The 22,973-nt window shown below is 47.6% G+C and overlaps 1 protein-coding gene across 2 annotated transcripts in view; it reads left to right on the top strand.

The window, feature by feature from the left end:
* Positions 1–7,433, top strand: part of PDE10A (phosphodiesterase 10A) — a 337,901-nt gene extending 330,468 nt beyond the window's left edge. For both annotated transcript variants that reach the window (XM_043456798.1, XM_043456797.1), the window contains one exon: positions 707–7,433. In XM_043456798.1, the coding sequence (XP_043312733.1) occupies positions 707–827 (121 nt within the window). In that variant the 3' untranslated portion in view covers positions 828–7,433. The remainder of the gene's footprint in view (positions 1–706) is intronic.
* The last annotated feature ends 15,540 nt before the right edge of the window (positions 7,434–22,973 follow it).

Genomic DNA, 22,973 nt, shown 5'->3' with positions numbered 1-22,973 from the left:
CATTGCAGGGTCAAGGGGACAGTCGTTAGCAGTCAGTCAGTCAGTTCAGTCACTCAGTCGTGTCCGACTCTTTGCAACCCCATGGACTGAAGCACGCCAGGCCTCCCTGTCCATCACCAACTCCTGGAATTCACTCAAACTCATGTCCATTGAGTCGGTGATGCCATCCAACCATCTCATCCTCTGTCGTCCCCTTCTCCTCCTGCCCTCAATCTTTCCCAGCATCAGGGTCTTTTCCAATGAGTCAGCTCTTTGCATCAGGTGGCCAAAGTATTGGAGTTTCAGCTTTAGCATCAGTCCTTCCAATGAATACCCAGTACTGACCTCCTTTAGGATGGACTGGTTGGATCTCCTTGCAGTCCAAGGGACTCTCAAGAGTCTTCCCCAACACCACAGTTCAAAAGCATCAGTTCTCCAGCACTCAGCTTTCTTCACAGTCCAACTCTCACATCCATACATGACCACTGGAAAAACCATAGCCTTGACTAGACTTGACTAGACAGGTGTTTGTTGGCAAAGTAATGTCTGCTTTTTAATATGCTGTCTAAAATATATTACAGTGTTTTAAATGAATATTGTATATGATCAGGGTGACACCCAAAAGCCAGCAGGCTGAGTTACGCCCGAGTTACGCTGTGGGTGGTGTGGGGACAGAGTCCAGAAGTCCTTTCTGAAATGGCCCCCGTCTCTGCCTTCCTCGTTCCAGGAATAACCTGAGCCAGTGGGAGAAGGTGATCCGGGGCGAGGAGAGCGCCCTGGGGATCCTGGACACGCCAGAGCTGGCCCAGGAGTCCTCGGAGAAGCTGCCCGTGAAGACCGATGACTGAGGCCCCCAGCGGGCCGTCCCACCTGGAGATGCTCACCCTGCTTCTTTGACTTTTCTTCCTTTTATTTTCGGGGGGAACCTACACCTGTTAACTGGGGTGCAGACCTCTTCAAGAAGGACCACCAAGTGAACACGTCCAGCAGATGGCTCCCTGCCGCGTCCTCGACGGTGATCGGCCAGGCCTGGAGACGCGCTACCCAGAGACGCCTCTTGACTTGTGACCTGGCCTTTTCTGACGGGCTGCTAGGCAGAGGCCTTAATGGAGACGGACGCTTAGAAGGGGGTACTTTTCCCGCTGTATCTTTGTAGTGAGGGTTGAAACGGTACTATGACCACACTGCACTTTGGCTTCCACACCAGTGTTGCATTCACGTTGTTGACTATAAATAGGAGCTTTGACACGTCGCGCTTGTGGGTGTTCGTGTGTGACCTGGTTGTCGTTAGCGTGGATCGTAGCAGACAGCCTCAGCCCGTGGCATCGAGCTGACAGAGCAAGAAGCGTCTTTCTGCAATCATTGATGGAAAATAGTCAGACTTGGGTTCAGAGCCTCGTGAATTAAAAAAAGTTAGGTGGACTAAAGCGTACTCTTCAAATTTATATAAAGGGCTTAGATGCATAAATTTAACACTAAAGGAAGTAGATTTTCTATCCTCTGGAGAAGAGATGCAGCTATACGTCATAATAAATCTAAGAACTCCAATATCAATTCTAAAGATGTTAAGAGAATTTTTTTTTTAATTTTTTTTTCCTTTATTGTAGTCTTGGCAAATTTCCTAAACCCTTTACACAAAGAACAAAATAAAAGCAAGGCATACAAATGTTTTTCAACGGACAAGTCTCATGGATGTAAAGTGTGAATTTTTAATTATGCTTTTATGTTTTCACTTGATGTCACTGCAAAATCTTAAACTCACATTCAAAAATGAAAGATTTATTCTACAGATTAATTAAGAGACCATACATTTCTCTTAAAATCAATTAAACCATAAAATCTAAGCCTTCTGGAATCATCACTCCGACCTGCTGCGTTCCTTTCCCACGTCCTGCCCTTGTCCGCCCGATGGTCTTTCAGAAGCTCTCTGCCTGCGGCAGGGTGGCCAGAGGACTCAGCTGCATCCGGGCCCATCTCTGCCCTTTCTGCTCTGCTCAAGGTCGGGCATCTACAGAAAAGCCTGTGTCTGCAGAATTGCCTCTGTATCAGTTTGGTAAGCTCATATCACTCTACAGTGTAAATGTTCTGAAAGAAGTCTACAGACTTTATAGTCAGCCCCTTCCTGCAGGGATGAGAAGGCAGTCACTTCTGCCTATTAACGCTTCACCTCCGAAGCTGCTGGTCCTGACCTGAAGGAATTAGAGTCTCAGAAGTACTGAGTTGTCCCTGACAAGTGGCTTATCCACCATCCTCGTAGCAGGAAACTGATATATTACTCTTCATGAAATAAATTTTTTAAGAGATTATTTCACATATCCAATACTGTATACATTGTTGTTCATATGAGCTTGGTTTTTGCAAAAATTATTAAATCAGATGTTTCTAAGATATGGTTGGTTTGTAGCAGAGTTAGCTATACATAAACATCACTCTTATTTTAAAATTAACACTGTGTTCAGTTTCCTTACGGGCTTCTAACAGTGGCCATCTTCCTTACTTGGAGCTGCATTTGCCATTATAATTTTACAACATGAGATAAAATGAAATGACAGAGAGAATGCCACTGTGGCTAGTGTCACACACACTCACACATGGACGTGTGCAGCTGTGCACACATGTACATGCATGTAGACATACACACGGGAGAGAGATGCAAACACATCTTTGAAAAGTCAGAATCAGCCCCATTCTTCAAAAACAGTGATTTTTTTCATGTGGAAAAATGTATGTTGTTTAGTATAAAGCTGACTAGAAAAAGCCCTCTTTCACATTAGTGTGTTCATAGAATTGAATTCTAAAATGTTGCATATGTCCAAACTTTGTACATCCAAATGTTTGAAACTGAACCCACGAGACTTAATCAGAAGAGGGCCTTAGGTCATCTAACTGAACCTGGAGACTGCATTGCAAGGGGGAAGGAAATACTATTTAAGGCTGCTGTGTTATTAATGAGATTTTAAAAGAATGCGTGAATTCTACTTCTGGAAATAGAAAGCAGTCCTGGGGAGGGAAGCCTCTGGCTATTTTTGCATTTAAGGTTGCTGTTCTGACCCGATTAGTACAGAAAAGTGTCTTATTTCGACATAGCCAAGTGTGTTACATGATGTGACCTGTGCTTTGAACAGTAGTTTCCCAAAGAAGTGTTTGTGGATTTATTGGTTGGTTAATTTCTTGTGAATCATCATAATAGAAGCAAAGTTTGAACAAAGGACTTGTATTCTAGGTAAAGGACTGTATTCTAAGGTAAACTGTTAATACTGCTTCCATCAAGTGTAAGATCGACTTGGGAATCACAGATTCACCCAAGATGAAAGGTGCCTCGGATGCAGGGATGTTTAGTTAACAATCTGTTGTGGAAAACACACAGTTGGGAGTATTTTACATTTCAGCAGATTTATTTAGCAGACACGCTTTTGAGTTCTGTCTTGTCTTTTCCCCAGATCTTTTCTTTAAAGGACAGATGGTTGTCATTGCGAAGTGTTTTGATGAGTTTCTCATTAAGGTGGTATTTTATATTGGGCCAAAGTTCCCTGTTCAGTATAAATTTGGTAACCAGTTGTGCGTATATGTTGAATATTTAATTTTCAAAAATTTAATTGGTTTTCATTTATAATAGAGAACAGTTTTATCTTCAAATGCAATTATTCCATCATCTTTCCAGAGATAGTGAATATATTTTTTACCTAGAAATTTTCTTGGAAATGCATGCTAACAATGACTTGAAATACTGAACCTGGACAGTGGAATAAAATTATAAAAAATGCAAGTATCTGGTTAATTAGTAGTTGGCTGTGATTTAATTAAATGGAGAGTCTTAAATGCGATTAATGTGGAAAGGAATCCTCAAATACAGCCCTTTTACCAGGGCAGGAATTGTGTGATCCATTTCCCAGCTTTAGTTTTTTCCAAGAAGCAGGTGAGAAGCCAGCCATGGAGGAGAGACCAAGTTTTGAATGATTCACACACAGTTGTCCTTCGTCCCGACTCTTCTCTCAGCGGAAAAGCATCTGGACAGACGACCCCAGAGCTGCTGACTTGTTACCACAGAGACCAAAGCAGAGCTACTTCAGAACTGGGTTTGTTCACTGTAGGTTTCCTCTACTTAGCATGCTTTTCAGATATTATGTTTATTTTATAGAGTCAACCTCAGTGAATTTTGCTTTCTCGGTATATTCAAGCACACTAGCTTATGCTTGTACAAATACATGTAGATGCATAAATCCTCAGCTTCTTGGATTATTTGATAGATTTAGTTTCTAGTATCATGTTGCTGGTCTTTTAATCCAAAGAAAGGGTTGAGTCTTAGTAAGACTAAGTGATTCCCATGCCCTGGTCTGTGCCTTTGTTTTTAATACTGCAATTTTACTTCTTCTTTCATATATTTGTTGTTTTGCTTTCTTGCTTGACTGTACTTAAAAGCATTTCAAGGGATACATCCACGGTTAATTTTATCAAGTTGAATTAATTAAGATCATTCTCTCCTTATGAGACTTCTGTACGTTATTTCATTTTATTCAGTTATCCTCCTCACCGTAACCAATGAACTGTTCAGACTCAGATTTTTTTGTTTGTTTTTTTTTTTAACAAGAATTTCCAAGAACTGTGACCCTGATTGTGATGTGATTTTGTTGGGTTTTTCAGGTACATATGCATGATTTAGATTTTGAAACTCACTTCTATCTTTATGTATTTCAAATGTGTTTGCTTTCTACACTTCACGGGTTTTATTCAGGGTTTCATTCTTTAAAAACGTATTCATTTAGTCGCTTTCAAGTATCCCTTCAATTGCCAGTGTTAATATGACTTAAAATCACTGTTAAATGCAAATTAACCAAGTATGCTGTGAGTGGTGCTTTCCCCAGGCTTGTCTGTGGCGCATGGCTGGCGTATTTTTACCTTTGCATAAGTATTTATTCTGATACACATTTTGCCAATTTCTTTAAACACTTAAGTTTAGACTGTGATATTCAGTGCACTGCTTACTCCTTTTTCTCTTTTTTCACTGGGTATTTTGATGGAAGCATTAGATACATTTATGCAATGATAAAAATAGCAAAAAAAAAAGAGGGAGAAAAAGCAGTTTCGATGCTGCTCTCCTCTAAATTTAAAAGATGGGACAAAGTGAAAGACGTCCATGTTTTCCAAGGAACACGTGTGAAATCCAGAGAAGCATCCCTGCCTTCGCCTGAACTCCCAGCGTTTCCCTTCTCCGACCGCTCTGGGAGCACGCAGACCCTCACGCGTCTGCCGGGAAGGGTCAGCGTCACCCCAGGACCCAGGGGAAACGTCCAGCCAGCCCAGGCCGCCGAGTAGAGCAGTCGGTCTGCACACGTCAAGTTGCGGCCAGTATTACTGAGGAACTGTCCGTTTTCTGAAGCTTAAGTGGAAAGCTTTCATTCCTATTGCAAGCTAAGTTTTGAACGTGTGTTATCTCGTACCCTAGCCCACCTACAGTATCATCCTCTCTTGGGCGTTGCAGCTTTTGTTTTCTCTTTGGCGCCCAGTCCTGGGTCGTGTCTCAAATATCCTAGGCAAATGACGCATGGGAACATTCTCTTCCATATGATCCGTTGTATGGTGTATATTCTATTATATTCACATAGCGTGCACATTGAACATAGACTTCATCACAGAAGGAGTTTCCACAGAATCCCCCCACATTTTACCACGCCCACCCCAGTGACCCACTGGAAAAAATGTGTGTGCCCAAAACACTGTGAAACAGTTACCAAAATTTATAGAAATGCAGTATCCTGACTCTGAAAAGGTGACTTTTCTTTTTTACAAGTCCTTATGAATAAAAGATCCTCTATCCCTACTTAGTCAAGGCATCTGTAATCTCCTTGCTGACAGGAAGCTGCTGGAGTGACATATGGTTTACATCGTATCAGAAATACAAGGAATGCTCTTAATAATGCTGATTTTTAGACTCAGTGGATCTGTATCCACAGTTTTAGTGGGCTCTCTTTTGGAAGGAGAAAGAATTTTGAGTTAACAATATCCAATTTCATTACAGTTAATGAGTTATAAATTTACAAATATTTTATACATCTGACGTATGAAAACTTTGTAAAATGCACAAGTGCAATAACTTAAAGAGATCTTAACTTTGCATTTATAAATTATAAATATTGTACATGTGTGTAATTTTTTCATGTATTCATTTGCAGTCTTTGTATTTAAAAGAAATCTTTTCTGTTATGTTTGTATAGTATAACAATAATCATTTATGATAAACTAGGCAAGTTGTAAATAAATTCATAATTCAAACAGCCAGTGTATATGCATATACAGGTGTTACATTGCAAAATCTTTGTTTTACCTACAAGCTTAGAGCGGCTAGAAACCTTTGTCCATATGTAACTATACATTTAAAGTATATATATATGTATGATACATGAAATATATGTAGAGATGTTGATAATTTTAATGGCTCTCCTTCGTTGTGAATAATTGAATACAGAATTTTTAAAATACCACCTTTCACGTTTATTGTTTGTTCTCACGTATGGGGAAGGCCAGAGACATTTTGTGCATTGAGGATGAGGTGCAAGGCTTCCTAAAGCTCATATGCAAACACCCCAGGCCTTGTTTGCAGAGGAGACATCAAGTTCACATTGGAGCAGCTTGGTGCATTCGCTTCAACCATTTTCTGGCAGCAAGGATGAGGCAACATAAAATGTTACATTTTTACAAGACGATATATTAACCCCATTGTATAATCTTAAATGTTGGAAGACTGTTCCGGGAAAGTGTAGTCTTTCAGAAAGACAGTTTCAGATTACAGAACTCCTGACCCTGAGTGCCCAGTGCCAAGGCTGGCTCCTGAATCAGACCCCTGCCGGCGGAGTTCCCAGGAGCAGTCCAAGTTCGCCGTGGCTAAGAGCGGGAAGGACTCCATGGGGCGGGCATGTTTACGAGTAAGTGGTGGGATTCTTTCTGCTAGTAAAGAAAATGTTCTTGGCTAAATTCTCATCATCTTTAAACCCCGATGAGTATCCTCCTGGCTTCATCTTTAAACTCTGCTTAAAGAAATTGTGTTTATTTGGCTCTTTCTGCTTGCCATCAAGTGAGCAGGCAAATGATAAATACTTAAGACCAGAAAGTTAAAGTTGAATTGTATCCCAAGACCCTCTTTAACTAAAATTATACTAATATACTAACTAAAGACATACCTTTGGGAGTAAATGAAATAAATGTTTCGTGGAATAAAGACCTGTTGCTTTGTTGAACGTGTGTGTCCACAGCCTTGTTAATGAGAGGAACACAGAAAGGCCCGCAAACGCGCCGCCCCCTCTGCACACCGGACCCCTGCGGACACCGCGCTGTCTGCGTGCACGGCGCCGTGCACGTTGTAGACAGGGTTTTTGTTCAATTTCCGTTTCCTGTGAAATTGTATCAGATGTTTGCTGTGTGAAAAATAAATCTCGTGTGCTAATACGTCCATCAACTCATCTAGCGACTGAGCTTGCTGATTCGTTCTCTGTGAAACTGGTCTGAATGTGAGTCCGTGTCTTCCTTACGCAGGTTTGACTTTGCCATCAACCTTACTCTAACCAAGAGCTATTTCCTAACACCAAAGGAACCCTGAGAAAGCAACGCCATCACAGCAAGTGGGATTGGGCGCCTGATCTGCGGTGGGGTGGGGGTGGGGGGTGCCGCATTGGGGCCAGGGCAGGGAAGGGAGCTGAGAGCCGGCTGCACCCGCGTCGTCCCACCCTAAGGCCTCTGCCACCTTGAGCAAACTCTGCGCCCTTGTTCCTTCCGGTGGGGACTGTCCTCAGAGGCCCAGTTCTGGGAGAGACAAAAGGGAAATTATTTATTGACCTGAGAATCTCACGTATTAACAAGACATTTACTTTTCTTTCTTTTACTAATTTTTATGGGAGTTTAGTTGCTTCACAACGTTGCATTAGTTTGTCTTACAACAGTGAATCCATTATCCATGTAGGTACAGCCTCTCTGCTTTAGATTCTTTTCCTGTGTAGGTCATTGCAGAGCATTGTGCAGAGTTCCCCGCGCTGTGTTCTCACTGGTCATCTCTTCTGTGTATAATATCAACAGTGTTTGTACGTCAGTCGCAGATTCCCCATCCGCCCCACCTCCTCCTCGACACGCGTGTCTCTGTTTCTGTTTTGCAAATGAGATCATCTATACCGTGTTTCCAGATTCCACACACGAGTTAACACACGATACTTGTATTTCTCAGTCTGACTTTCTTCACTCTGTATGACAGTCTTTAGATGCATCCACGTCTCTGCAAATGACTCAGTCACGTTTCTGGTTATGCCTGAGTAATAACAAGACAGTTTCTTAAAATCTTCCAAATAATATACAGTGAGGTGCTTCTCCCACGAGGACACCGAGCCTGATGGAACAGAAGCTGACAGAAGCCTGTTCCTGCATCCATCCCCCCTCCAGCCCCTCAACCATCATCACAAAATTGGGAGCCCCCCACCCACTGCACCGTGGGTTGAGATTTTTCCTTCATGTTGAGGGGAAAAGGGAAAGTGACTAGGAAATAAAAGCAGGCATTGATTTGAAACATCAACTTCCAAATGCTTATTTGGTAATTGTACACATTCAGATAATGTCCTTGTTGACATGCCATTTCAGTCGTGTCCGACTCTTTGCAACCCCACGGACTGTAGCCCACCAGGCTCCTCTGTCCATGGGATTCTCCAGGCAAGAATACTAGAATGGATTACCATTTCATTCTCCAGAGGATCTTCCCAACCCAGGGATTGAACCTGGGTCTCCCGCATTGCATGCAGATTCTTTACCAGCTGAGCCACAAGGGAAGCCCTCCTTGTTGACACATGTGTTATTAAATAGGTAGAATTCTTGCTCAGAATGATATTTATAGAACATAGTAAATGCTAAGTTATCAAAAACAAGTCAAACATTTTAACATACAGAATGGCCAAGACGCATGAATATATTAGTATATATTAAGAAAAATAACATTTACCTGATTAACCTTGCATTAACTAGAGGCCAAGCCTCAAAACACCTGTTTCCTAAGTCTTCCTGGTAACTGAATTTTGTGTGTGTGACACCATGACTGTTGAAGTTTGGCCTTAAGGGTCATTGGTTCGACCTTACATAGCAACTCAACAGCACTGGCTTGCCATGTCTGAAAGATAGTCATCCAAGTTCACATCACTCCAGGAAGGAGGGCATGTTCCCATGACACAAACCAGACCACTGATTGACTGCTCTGATGGCCAGAGAGTTTTATCTAAAGTTGTCCTGGAAACTGTAACTTTTTATTAATAGTTTCTATTTCAAGAAACTATTTCTGTAGTTGCGGCCACAGGGATAAACCCACTTCCTCTTTTATTGGACCTCCTTTCAATTATTTGAAGAAAGCTACCCCACTTCCTTGGGCTTCTCAGGTGGTGTTAGTGCTAAAGAACTCATCTGCCAATGCAAGAGATGTAAGAGATGTGGGCTTGATCCCTGGGTCAGGAAGATCCTCTGGAGGAGGGCACGTCACCCCACTCCCGTATTCTTGCCTGGAGAATCCCATGGGCAGAGAGCCTGGTGGGCTGCAGTCCATACAATCGCACAGAGTTGGCCAGAACTGAAGCGATTTAGGTGCACACCTCTTGCCTCTTTGTGCTTAACCTGGTCTGATGTTTTTGAAAAACATAGCTTGGCTTAGGAGCCCATGCAATTCTCAACATCTCGGTAGAAGTTTGCCAGCGGCCTCCTGCTGGGCCCTTACCTTCCAGAGAATAAATTGTTGGGTTCATGAGTTGGCTCTCCGGGCGCATCTCCTACACCTCCCGTCTCCGTAGCTCAATCACGTGGGACGCACACCTGTTCTAGGAGACCCTCCCCACGTCCTCTCTCTCTAGGGAACAACCTTCTTCTGTCTCCTGCTTAGTGCGTCCTTAGAGGCTCCAAAGTTCCCTCCTCTGTTCAAGAATCTCTATTCCTCCCGCCCGGTCCCAGACCCACCCCGCCCCCGCCCCGCCTAGGGACACGCCCCCTCTCCGTCCTCCCTCCCAGGACCCGCCCCCTCCTGACTGTGCTCCTTCAGGACGGGAATTCACACCGCGCCAAGACAGAAGTAACAGAGGTTGGCATTTGTTGGGTGCTTACTCTCTGCCTGACCCTCCAGGTACTACTTGTATTAACTCAACCCTTGACAATTCTATAAATTATTCATATTATTGCGCCCTATTTAAAGATGGGGAAAATGAAACCCAAAGAAGTTGAAACAGCTAGTCAGAAAGCAGCTGGTCAAGTCAAGGTGTAGAGACCCCCACAGAGGCACCTGATGCACTGGGTGCGCCTGGCTTCCCTGCCTGCGGGGGAAGGGCGCCTCGTGATCAATACAGACGCATGGAACCTTCCAGACGTCAGGGACGGCCCAGCCCCTGAGCACGTGGTGCTTCTTACGTGACCTCCCTTCCTACCTTTTCCTGGCGAGGGCTGGGAACCGGGATTCAAGGGAGGAAACAGCACACACCTGTTCAGTTTCACCATCACGTTTGGAATTCCTGATGAGAGAAAGGCTTTTACCGGTGTTTATAAGCTGACAATCTGGCTGCAGTGAGATGCTTTCAGATTGTTCTGCCCCGGTCCTGAGGGTCACCTGGACAGAGGAGGAAGGACTGTGGAGAAGAAAGCAACCTGGGTGTCAGCCTGCTGTCTCCAAGCAGGTCCCGACCTCCCCTCCGCCAGGTGAGGACCCTGCGGGTGGGAGCCATCCCAGATCGGTTCTGGGCAACCTCATCAACAGGACCCTGGAGCCCACTTTTCTCCTAGAGCTCGGAGAGCGTGGTGCACGGTACAGTCAAAGCCTTGGACCAGGCTGCGGGGAGGGGAGGTGGGGCGCTGGCTGCCTGGGTGGTGGGGTGCACGCAGCCCCCGGCCCCACTTTTAACATTCACGGTCCATCTGAGTCAACCCGGGCACCTTAGTCAGGGTTCCCCAGAGAAACAGAACCCATGGGACATGCACGTACGCAGTACATATACACGCACGTATGTACGCATGTGTTATGAATATATCCCACTGGCTCTGTTTCTGCGTAGAACCTTAACACACGCACAGACACATACACACACGCAAAGCATTTATTACAAGGAATTGGCTCATGCGTTTCAGGAGGCTAAGTCTCACCATCCACAGGGGAAGCCAGGAAAGCTGGTGGTTTCACTTCTAAATTCTAGCCTGAGTCCTACGACCCCAGAACCAGGAGCAGCGACAGGGTCAGCCTCAGCCCAGGGCCAGGAGAAGACGAGCGTCCCAGCCCACACTCGGGCAGAGACAGCAAGCCCCCTCCTCTCCTGCCTTCTGTCCGGGGCAGCTGCTGCAGCTTGCAGGGGGCCATCTCCACCCGGAGGGGCATCCGCTTGGCTCTGCTCTGGTTCAAAGGCTCATCTGACCAAGCAACAGGTGCCCAGATGAGAGCTAAGACTACAGCCGGGCCAGATATCGGGTCCCCGCGGCTCGGTCATTGACACAGAACACAGACCGTCACGGCAAGACAGGCTTTCTTCTATCAGAGCGCTTCCTGTTCTCCAGCTAACCGAGTCCCCCGGGGAGCTCTGCTCTTTGAGGGTGTCCTGTCTTTCATTTCGGCTCTCTCGCAAGCCTCCAGCAGGCTCTGCAGGATCCAGCCAGCCAGCGGCCTGCTACAGAGGCTCTGGTCGGCGGTGCTGACGCTCGGGCTCGGGGCCAGCTTTGCTCTCACGTCCTCGGCTGTGGCGAATGCCGACCACGAGTCTGGCTCCACTCCAGGCACTGGGCGTCCAGCCGTGAATGGAAGCGAGAGAAACACTGCTTTCCAGGCGCGTACTGTACACCCAAGTGTGGGAAGAAAGCCTGTCAGGACCCGACCTGTCAGCTGGGAACAGCAGTGATGGGGACGAACAGGGCGGGGGTTGAGGAAGGGGGTGTAATCTCTAACGAGACGGCCTTTAAGCGGATCTCTGATTCCTGGTGGCTCAGACGGTAAAGAGCCTGCCTGCAATGTGGGAGATTCAGGTTCGATCCCTGGGTTGGGAAGATGCCCTGGAGAAGGAAATAGCAACCCACCCCAGTGACTTAGCAGCAGCAGCCAGTGTTCTTGCCTGGACAATTCCATGGGTGGAGGAGCCTGGTGGGCTATGGTCCATGGGGACCCAGAGAGTTGGACATGACTGAGTGACTAACACTTTAACTGATCAAATGGCCCAGGGGCAGGGAACGGCTTCTTAGCTATGACACAAAAGCTTTTGGTGACAAAAACATATAAATCAAACTTCACTAACACCACAAATATTTGTGCTTCAAAGGACGTTGTTAAGAAAGTGAAAGAAAAAAAAAAATCCCCCAAAATAGATGACAATGGTTGCAAATCATAGATGTGATAAGGGACTTGTGTCCAAAATATAGAAAGAACTCTTTCAACAACAAAATGACAATCCGATTTTAAAATGGACAAAATGGCCATCTATGAATGGCCCTTTCTCCAAAGAAGATGCCCCAGTGGCCGACAAGCACGTGTGGAGGTGTTCCACTTCATTCGTTATCAGGGAAATACAAGCCACAACCACAACAGCACCCCGCGTCACCCCCAACTGCCACAGCTGAAATTAAAGAGATGGACAGTGAAAAGTAGTTTTTGGCAGAGGCGGCGGGCGGAAAACTGCAGCCCTCACACGCTGCTTCTGGAATGTAAATCGGTGCCGCCACTTCGGAGAACAGTTTGGTCATTTCTCAAGATGTTAAAGTTTCCTCCCCCAGCTATTCCTCCCCTAGCTACATATTCAGGAAGAATAAACACATATTCATACAATACTTGGTTCACAGCTGTTCACAGCAGCATTGTTCAAAAAGTGGAAACAAACCCAAGGTCTGTTGACTGGTGAGTGGATACTCAGTGGGGGTTCATCCACATCACGGAATGTCATTCAGTCAGGAAAGGGAATGAAGTGCTGAAGCCTGCTATAGCATGGATGAAACCCTGAAAACATAATGCTCAGTGAAAGGAGCCAGTCATAAAGGGCCACATACAATATGATTCCATTCATATAAAATGTTCAGAGGAGGCGGATTCATAGAGACAGAAAAACAGATCAGTGGTTGCCAGAGGCTGGGGATGATGAAGATGGAGAACGATGCTGGAAAAGCAGGGGGTTCCTTCCAGTGATGACGAAAAACTGTCCTCAGAGCAGACAATGGTGATGTACGCACCATTCTGTGAACCTAAACCACCAGACCGTGACTATACACAGACACTTGAAGGGAGGAAATCTTAGGGCATGTTAATTATATTTCAGTAAGACTTATGGAAAAGAATGCATACTGATTATATGACATTGGATAAAGAAAAATCCTTGAGCCCACAGTGATCCTCAAAACAAAAAGAAGGAATAAATCCACTAGGCAGTTTTGGAGGTGACTACTATCTCAAGTCCTTTCTTCAAAAGAGTCCATTAGAGCTAAGGAATAAAGCATTTACCTCTTTAGGAGATCAGATTCCAGCTTAGGGCTTCCCAGGTATGCTAGTGGTAAAGAATCTGCCTGCCAATGCAGGAAACACAAGAGATGTGGGTTTGACCCTCGGGTCAGAAAGATCCTCTGGAGTGGTAAATGGCAACCCACTCCAGTATTCTGGCCTGGAGCATCCCATGGACAGAGGAGCCTGGCGGGCTGCAGTCTGTGGTGTTGCAAAGAGTCGGACATGCCTGAGCGACTGAGCAGAGAGCACACACCCCAGTTTGATGAGGGGAGGCCCTGACTTTCAGAACAACAGCAGAGCACTGTGGATGACATGACGGTAGAAATAACCATCCCCACCCCGATCTAACTGATTCAGGCAGGAGCATCCCTGGAGGAGAAGGATTCATAGAAACAGGGAAGCTTCATGACTTCTAAGTACCACTTTGAAGCATCCTTGCTGGTCATAAAAGGGAGAGCGACCACTATAGTGACAAGATATTGTGGCCACCCCTCCATGGAGAGATCAAGTTTCACCTTACCAACAGTGGGAAGGAGGGGTCAGCACCCGTGAAGGACCCTTGTCAAGCTGTTTGACTTAAATATACTCAGGCCTTAGATCATCTCCAAAGGCCTTAGGCTCCCTGGGTGGTTCAGAGGGTAAAGAGTCTGCCTGCAATGCAGACCTGGGTTCGATCCCTGGGTTGGAAAGATCCCCTGGAAAAGGAAATGGAAACCCACTCCAGGATTCTTGCCTGGAGAATCCCCATGGACAGAGAAGCCTAGCAGGCTACAGTCCATGAGTCGGAAAGAGTCAGACACAACTGTGTGACTTCACTTTCACATTTTTTGTAGATGGTCTGAGACAGACAGGTCAGTATCACCACAGCAGAAAGGAAATAACCGGGCAAGATCCCAAAGTAGATGGTGCGTGAGACAGCTGGCCTGGCCTTCTCGAAGCGTCACTGTCACTAAAAAATGGAAAGGTGTGACTATTTCAGTGAAAAAAACACAACTCTGTGTCTAAACTAGAAACCATCAAATTGCACATGTTAAATGGGTGAACAGCACGCTATGAAAATTGTATATCAAAGCTTTTTAGAGAAAGGGGTAGCAGATAAAAGTATGGATTCTTGTTTGAAAATACTCCTATGGATGAAATTTCGTGGATGATTAGGAAAACCTGAACATCAGGCTAGGTATCAGCAGGTGGTAAGAAGGACTGACTTTTCTTTGGTGTAAGAGTGGTCTGGGTTACGGGCGAGAGTCTCCTTTATATCAGGAGACTCAAGCCCAGGTATTCAGAGCTAAAGACTCCTGATGCCTAATACTGATTCTCAAAAGTGTCCGCAAAAAGGATGGAGAGACAAAATGAATGAGCCAAAATGTTAATATTTGAATCTGGGTAGTTGTTCATTCTACTCTTCTTTCTTTCTTTTTCTTTAAGTAGTAGTACATGGTACATTTAGGGGGCATGAGTTTACCCAACAGTATACGTGGAGAAAATTGATAATTTTCCAAAACTCAGGTCTGACTTATCACTCCTCCTGCCAGCTGGTGGGCACTTCGCCCCATTTATTACGGTGACCTCCTCAAGGTCACGTGAGAGCCCCCGGGTCCGGGTGCGGGGCGGCCTCTCTCTGGGCCCCACCCCGGGTCCTGAGGCTGTGACCTTGTCCAGGGCAGCTCGAGTGAGCTCAGGATTGGTGCCACATCCTGAGATGGGGTCCACCCTGGACATCTGGGGGTCCGCCCTGACGACTGATCTCTGGACGCTATGAGAGCCGAGGTGCCCCTGGAGGAACCCCACCCAAGTCTCTCCAAGCTCTGGACCCTCTTTCTCTTCCTGTTCTACTCCCCACCCACCCCCCAAAAGCTCTTTGCTTTGCTTCTCCCCTGAGCACACTTCCTCCAATGTAATGAGGTTTCCAAAACAGACAAGAAAGGAGAGTCACTCCAAACAAGGTCAGCTCTCTGCCCGCATCACGAACCTCCCCCAGAACTGCAGAAAGCAGAGCACAGATTCTAGACTGTAAATCACCCTGCGATACCCCCCACCCCCGGCACCAAAAACAGAGAAACAGCTGTGGGTGCCAGGCCACTTAATGACAAAGACACTTTACAAAAGAAGTTCATTTAGCATTTCTCAAAGCGTGCTGCATAGTCAGAGTGGTGCCTTAAGGAAAAGAAAGTCTGTGATGAACTAACTTTTGCTGGAAGGAAAGAATGGGTGGAGACACCCCTGCTCCTCCAGGCGTGGAGCCTCCATTCTCCTCAGCATCGTCTCAGACTGTCATCTGCATCTTGCGCAGGGCAGAGAAGGCGGCAAACAGGGCCCATTGCGGCCGGGAGCCCAGGGCTCTGCATCCTCCAGGCAGGCAGGTGACAACCTGGGTCCCTGGATGCACCGGCACACCTGGAACCAGACTCCATCTCATCTTTAAAGTATCACTTAGACATATTTCTTCTTCTATTGCCATAAACTCTGGCTTGATTTCTTATGAGATTAACAGTGTCCCCCCACCTTCCTCTTCCTCCTTGCTGGGAAAATGCCCACTGGAGAGACAGAAGGCAGAGCTGTCCCTTCTGCACACTGATGCCTGATCGCCTTGCTGAGTAGGAGGCCTTCCCGCTCGGAAACACGGAGGAGACCCTGCAGGTTCACAGGCTCATCAAACAGGCAAGAGCTGCCGGTTCCCAGAGGGGCAACCACCACGCGCTCTGGGTTTGTGTTCGGCAACCCTCAGGCTGCCCATGACTGTTTTTCAAGGTGGGTGACTCTTTACCCCAAAGAAACACCAGCGATGCAAAGGGTGAGTGAGAAACGGGCTGTGTAGGGAAACGGCCGATGGCTTGCTTCCTGCAGCGACAGGGACTGTCTATCCCTAGTCCGCCTGTGTCCCTTCGGAGGGTTCGTGGACCTTTCAGACATGTACAGTATTGTGGAATCAAATGACCCCCAGTCAGTAGGTTTCCAAGCTTCCCTTCTCCTCGGGCTGTTACTTAACCGTGCTCCCATCTCTCCCATCCTACAAAATCAAACAAAGCCGTCACACCCAGAGCAGCAACCCTCTACAGCCCTGCTCTGACTCCCGCCTTAGTGTCGGATTCAGGGTTCCTCGTCTGCCTGGAGGGAGCCTCATCCCTCCCCCAACCTGTTCTGCTCCTGAAGCCAGAAGCCTCTTCCTCCGGCTCTGGGGGCCACACGTGGGGTCTCAGGCCAAGAGTCACCTCCCTCTGGGGCAGATTCCCAGGAAGTGAGGCTGCGAGCGGAAGGAAGCTGCTGGGCCGCTGACCTTAGCAGGATGGCGTGGTCAGTGCCCGCCAGGATCACTCACTTCTAAAAATAAATTTCTTTCAGTTATACTGGGATATGATGGACATTTAGCACCATGTAGGTTTAAGGTGGGAGAAGGCAATGGCATCCCACTCCGGTGCTCTTGCCTGGAAAATCCCATGGACGGAGGACCTGGTGGGCTGCAGTCCATAGGGTCACTAAGAGTCGGACACGACTGAGCGACTTCACTTTCACTTTTCACTTTCACACATTGGAGAAGGAAATGGCAACACACTCCAGTGTTCTTGCCTGGATAATCCCAGGAACGGGGAGCCTGGTGGGCTGACATCTATGGGGTCACATAGAGTCGGACACGACTGAAGTGACTTAGCAGCAGCAGCAGGTTTAAGGTGACCAAAGGATTGGAGTTTCAGCTTCAGCATCAGTCCTTCCAATGAACACCCAGGGCTGATCTCCTTTAGGATGGACTGGCTGGATCTCTTTGCAGTCCAAGGGACTCTCAAGAGTCTTCCTCCAATGCCACAGTTCAAAAGCATCAATTTTCGGTGCTCAGCTTTCCTTATAACCCAACTCTCACATCCATACATGACCACTGGAAAAACCATAGCCTTGACTGGACGGACCTTTGTTGGCAAAGTAATGTCTCTGCTTTTTAATGTGCTATCCTGATGCACAGAGCTGACTCATTTGAAAAGACCCTGATGCTGGGAAAGATTGAAGGCAGGAGAAGAAGGGGATGACAGAGGATGAGATGGTTGGATGGCATCACCGACTCAATGGACATGAGTTTGGGTAAACTCTGGGAGTTGGAGATGGACAGATGGAGGCCTGGAGTGCTGCAGTCCATGGGGTCACAAAGAGTCAGGCACGACTGAGTGACTGAACTGAACTGAGGTTTAAGGTGCACAGCACATCCATTTTCCAAAGTTTTGGGGTCTTGTAGTCACTTTGTCCTCAAGTACCACTTAAAAATAAAGTGATACTGCAGAAAAGCACCCCTAGGGCAGAGACGGTGCTGCATGTGAGAAGTGTGAGCAGGCGTGGATCATGGAGACAGGACTGGGCCTCAGCCCCTGGTTACAGGAGACCTCGATGGGAACCCTGAGGTTCCCACATTAGCCCACCCTGGGCAGGGGGTCCTCTGTCCCACACCCAGCAATGCTCTCTGCCCACAATCTGTTCCCTTAATAGATGTGGGGTGCCTTTGCCTCAGAGAGGTGCAAAGTCACAGCAAACGTTTGCTTTAATATACTTTTAAGATTGGAAAAACAAGAGTACATGTATTTCCCTATAGAAATATTCCATGAGATGGGGGAGGGGAGGAGGGCGAAGAAGAGAGGGGTGGGGGTGGAGGGGAAGACCCACCAGAGGGGTGGGGTGGGCACCCCAGAAAGGCAGGGTCTTGATTGAATTCATGAATGTTTAAAAGAACACATTCAAAAGTGCATACAAAATATGCTTATGGAACTCAGTTCACTGGAATATGTCAATATTAGATTCAACACAGGCTGAAAGAAAAATCCTTATAGTGTGATGCATTAATTGCATGGTGAAAAACATTAAAAATAAGCCTATTTTTAAAAGCCCTTTTGTGTTAGTATTTAGCCAGAATGTTATTTGAGAGTGTGCAATGTCTTATTCGGGTTTCCCCTGTGGCTCAGCTGGTACAGAGAAAGCTGAGCTCCCAAGAACTGATATTTTTGAACTGTGGTGTTGGAGAAGACTCTTGAGAGTCCCTTCATACTGTGAGGAGATCCAACCAGTCCATCCTAAAGGAACCCAGTCTTGAATATTCATTGGAAGGAGTGATGTTGAAGCTGAAGCTCCAATACTTTGGCCACCTGATGCAAAGAACTGACACCTTAGAAAAGACCCTGATGCTGGGAAACATTGAAGGCAGGAGAAGAAGGGGAAGACAGAGGATGAGATGGTTGGATGGCATCACCGACTCGATGGACATGAGTTTGAGTAAACTCCAGGAGTTGGTGATGGAAGGGGAAGCCAGGCGTGCTGCAGTCCATGGGGTCGCAGAGAGTCCGACACGACTGAGGGACTGAACTGACTGAACTAACAATCTCTTATTCAAGGCCGCCGGGCGCGCAGGGCAGCGCACGGCCAGGCGCTCTGAGCACTCGGTGGGGGAAGCCGTCCTGCCCCGAGTCAGGAGCGGGTGGCCCTGGGGTGAGAGCCCGGCCCCCTCTTCAGTGAGTGGGCTGGAGGGGTCCGTCCTGACTCTTACTCTGCCAGGTCGCCGTCTCCCACACGGCAGCCGAGCTGTCCTCCTCCAACGGGACCCCGCGATCGCCTGCGAACCCTTCCAACAGCCCCTGCGGGCTGAAGGGCCAAACCAAACGCCGGCGCGACGCGCTCCGCGCTCCCGGAGCTCCCGGCACGCTCTTGTGTCGGAATCTCCCCCTCCGGCTGGCGGGTAATCTCCATTTCTTTACCCCAGGTTCCCAAGCGCATCTCTGTTTCTCGCCTGCAGAGTGGCGAGGCCCCAAAGATGTTTAAAAAGTCGGCTCACCTTTGTCCATCTTTGCGCCATCAATTCTAAGAGCTGAAAACGCGGTAACAGAAAAGGTTTCTTTCCGCGCGGTTTTCCTTTCCCAGCCCTTCCGTCCCTGACCGCCCGAAGCTCTGCATACGCGCCCCGCCCCGCGACCCCGGCCCGGCTGCGGCAGGCATTTCGCCCTGGGGTCCTCCGGCCCCTCGCTCCTCTCCGCTTCTCCGATCTCCGCGCCTGAGCCCGCCGTTGTCTGACTCCTCTGCTCGCAGCACCTTCGTGCGGGGACGTCGCGTGTCACTGCGGTCCTGGCAAAGTGACAGGAGCGGACGGTGCGCTTTCTGGACGCGGGGTCGCTGGAGGATGCGCGGTCGCTGGAGGATGCGCGGTCGCTGGAGGATGCGCGGACGGAGCTGGGATAACGGAGTCCCAGGTCGGTGGGCGCGCTGTAGGGTGTGCTGCGGCCCCACCTAGCGGCGAAACGCAGAACAGCACCCCGCTGGGACCGCCTGCGGGCGCGGTTTCAGTTCAGCAGCTCAGTCGTGTCCGACTCTTCGCGACCCCACGGACTGCCGCACGCCGGGCCTCCCTGTCCATCACCAACTCCCGGAGCTTGCCCAAATTCATGTCCATCGAGTCGGTGATGCCATCCAGCTATCTCGTCCTCTGTCGTCCCCTTCTCCTCCAGCCTTCAATCTTTCCCTGCATCAGGGTCTTTACCCATGAATAGGTTCTCCACATCAGGTGGCCCAAAGTATTGGAGTTTCACCTTCATCATCACGTCCTTCCAGCGACTATTAAGGGTTGATTTCCTTTAGGGTGGACTGATTGGATCTCCTTGCAGTCCAAGGGACTCTCAGGAGTCTTCTCCAATCCCACAGTTCAAAAGCTCAATTCTTCCACGCTCAGCTTTCTTTATATATAGTTCAACTCTCACATGACTATTGGAAAAACCATAGCTTTGACTATGCAGACCCTTGTTGGCAAAGTAATGTCTCTGCTTTTTAATATGCTGGCAAGGTTACCACGGGGTAATTACAGAGGGCTGGCCTCAGGAGAAACCCCTGTGGTTTCAGAGGATTCACTGACTGCGCTCATATCGTGATACTTAAACACGTTTCTGCTTCAGATGCTTTGTTGAAACATTTAGCAATCAGAGAGCCACAAGTGGTTTTTAAGGCTTGATATTGATTCGATCAGTGACTTCCTGTTCTTCACTGTGTAAGTGAAGTGAGGACGCTCAGCCATGTCTGACATTTTGTGACCCCATGGACTGTAGCCCTCCAGGGTCCTCTGTCAGGGGCATTCTCCAGGCAAGAATACTGGAGTGGGTAGCCTTCCCATTCTCCAGAGGATCTCCCCAACCCAGGAATCGAGCCCAGGTCTCCCGCATTGCAGGCAGATTCTTTACCAACTGAGCCACAAGGAAAGCCCTTACTGTGTAAGGGGCGGGTTAATTCATTGTATAAATGGCCACAGAACTAACCTGGGAGAAGCTGAGGTCTTGGGAACAAATGCATTCTTTCTTTCGGATCTATAGCAAGACTGTGCATTTCCATGAAGAATAAGCCCAAACCACGCTTGTGTGAGGGTGGCCCTGACTGAACCCTGGAGGCCAAAGATCCCCACCCCCACCCCAAGCTGACCCCTCCAGGCTATGGGTGGCCTTGGAGCCCTGTCCCTTCAACCTGCCTGTGGGGGACAGGGGATCCTCTGTCACCCGTCTGCCTGCCTGCAGTGGTAGAAACGATGGGATATTCTGTCTATAAAAGGAATCAGCCATTTTACTGAACCACTAAGCAGTTCTGAGCAGAAGGGATCACTCTTACATCTCCAATAGTTGGCAATAAAGCACCTGGATCTCTTAATCTTAAGAGATTAAGTTTGCTCTTAATCTATAATTAGCTGGTGGCGGCGCCTTCCTCTCCCGGGTCAATGCTTAGCTGTCTGCGTGGGATGTGGGTGTTTCCTGCCAGCACTTCTCATTATGGTCAGACGCCTAAATGCTGTGAACTTTGGAGAGAGATCAGTAAACAATTTCGAAGATCTGTCTCCAGGTTAAAATTCAAACACACCTGACGAGGGAGTCCTCAGAGCCTGCACAGATCATGACCCTCCACGGTTTCTGAAAGGGTCACATTTAAACTGTCTGGTCAGCAACCGTGGAAAGAAAAGGAAAATAGGGTGTGTCCTCCTAACCGGGAAGGGTTAATTTTGAATTCACACAGGATCACCACTGTGATCCTCAACCCTTGTCTTGCCGCTTTCATTATTTTGCTATCATTACATAATGGCTTGCCTCAGGGAGATAAGCTGACCCGCCCACCTGTGGAGGACTGTGGCATTTCTTGAATTCTTTGTGTAGCAAATGGCTCAGCGCCCCCCTTGTGTCTGCTACTTACCTGCATGGCCCAGAAATACGCATTTGGGGAGGCCAGAGTCAGACAGATGTGGCATCTGTTTGTTGACATGGCAGGAGATGTTCCCTTTCACACTACCCATGAAATGTCTCTAAGGAAGTGAAGCTAACACACCCCCTTGCCTGAGGCTTGCCATTCTAGGGCACGTTTGCAAGGGTTGAAGTGAAGTGAAGTCGCTCGGTTGTGTCCGACTCTTTGTGACCCTGTGGACTGTAGCCCACCAGGCTCCTCCATCCTTTTCCAGGCAAGAATACAGGAGTGGATTGCCCTTTCCTTCTCCAGGAGATCTTCTCAACCCAGGGATTGAACCTGGGTCTCCCGCATTGAGGGCAGACGCTTTACCATCTGAGCCACCAGCGAAGTCTTGGCAAGGGTTGAATAGTCTTTTTACTTTGTTTCCTCACCTCCTCCCATTTCTAATCCGTAAAAGAACCTGGCATCCAGGCCCCAGCAAGATGGTTATTTTGAGGCTCCAGATTGCAATCTTCTTAGTCAACTGGTTCCCGAATAAGGTCCCTTCCTTGTCTTGACGCCTCGTCTCGGATTTATTGACCTAGCTTGCCAGGAGCAGAGTGAGTTTGGACTCGGTAATACCCTGAGTCTTTCACAGGCGCTGACTTCATCCTCACTTCATCCAGTGAGGTCAATATTGTCACCTTTCCCATCTGGAGCCTAAGAGAAGTGAGGTCTGCTCAGTCAGCTCCCCAGAGCCAGAAAGCTAGTATTCTGTGGCACTGAATTCTCTCTGGTGCAAGACATTAAAATACAACACAGTTTTCAAAGATACGAATCTTAATGGGTTTTAGCTTTTCCTCCCTTGCCTATGGGATAGCCCGAGGAAAAAGCACAGACTCTGTGCAAAACTTGAATTTACAGGCTTCTCCTCGTGCTCCTGTTCTCGGGCCGTTCACTTTACCTCCCCTGATCTCAATTCCCCACAAGGAACTTTGTGGATAAAGCAGTAAAATGACTAAATGATCATTTAGAGACTGGCACCTACTCCGCACTAGAACTCCAAGCACAGTCGAGTGGGTCGTGCACTAAACAATCTGTGCATCTCCTTCAAAGATGCCCAACCCAAGGCCACTTAGCTTTGGCTCCCTTGGCTTTGGAAAGGAATTAGAGTGTGCAAAGGTATTTTGAATTTTTTCAAATCACATAAAGGGTTTTCTTTTAAAAGGGGAAACAGGCAAGTAAATCTAGTACTCCCTGTTCAAGAAGGCCAGAGGCATAGGAGAGGTTCAGGGGAGAGATCCCTTGGCTGGGACTGTGCCCCGGTTGCCTGGCAACAGAGGAGCCCCAGAGGAGGGGCTTGGAATGTTTGTCTGTTTCC

The sequence above is a fragment of the Cervus canadensis genome, chromosome 33 (assembly GCF_019320065.1).
Source record: "Cervus canadensis isolate Bull #8, Minnesota chromosome 33, ASM1932006v1, whole genome shotgun sequence".
NCBI classification, from domain to species: Eukaryota; Metazoa; Chordata; class Mammalia; order Artiodactyla; family Cervidae; genus Cervus; species Cervus canadensis.
This window is presented reverse-complemented; position numbering and strand designations above follow the sequence as displayed.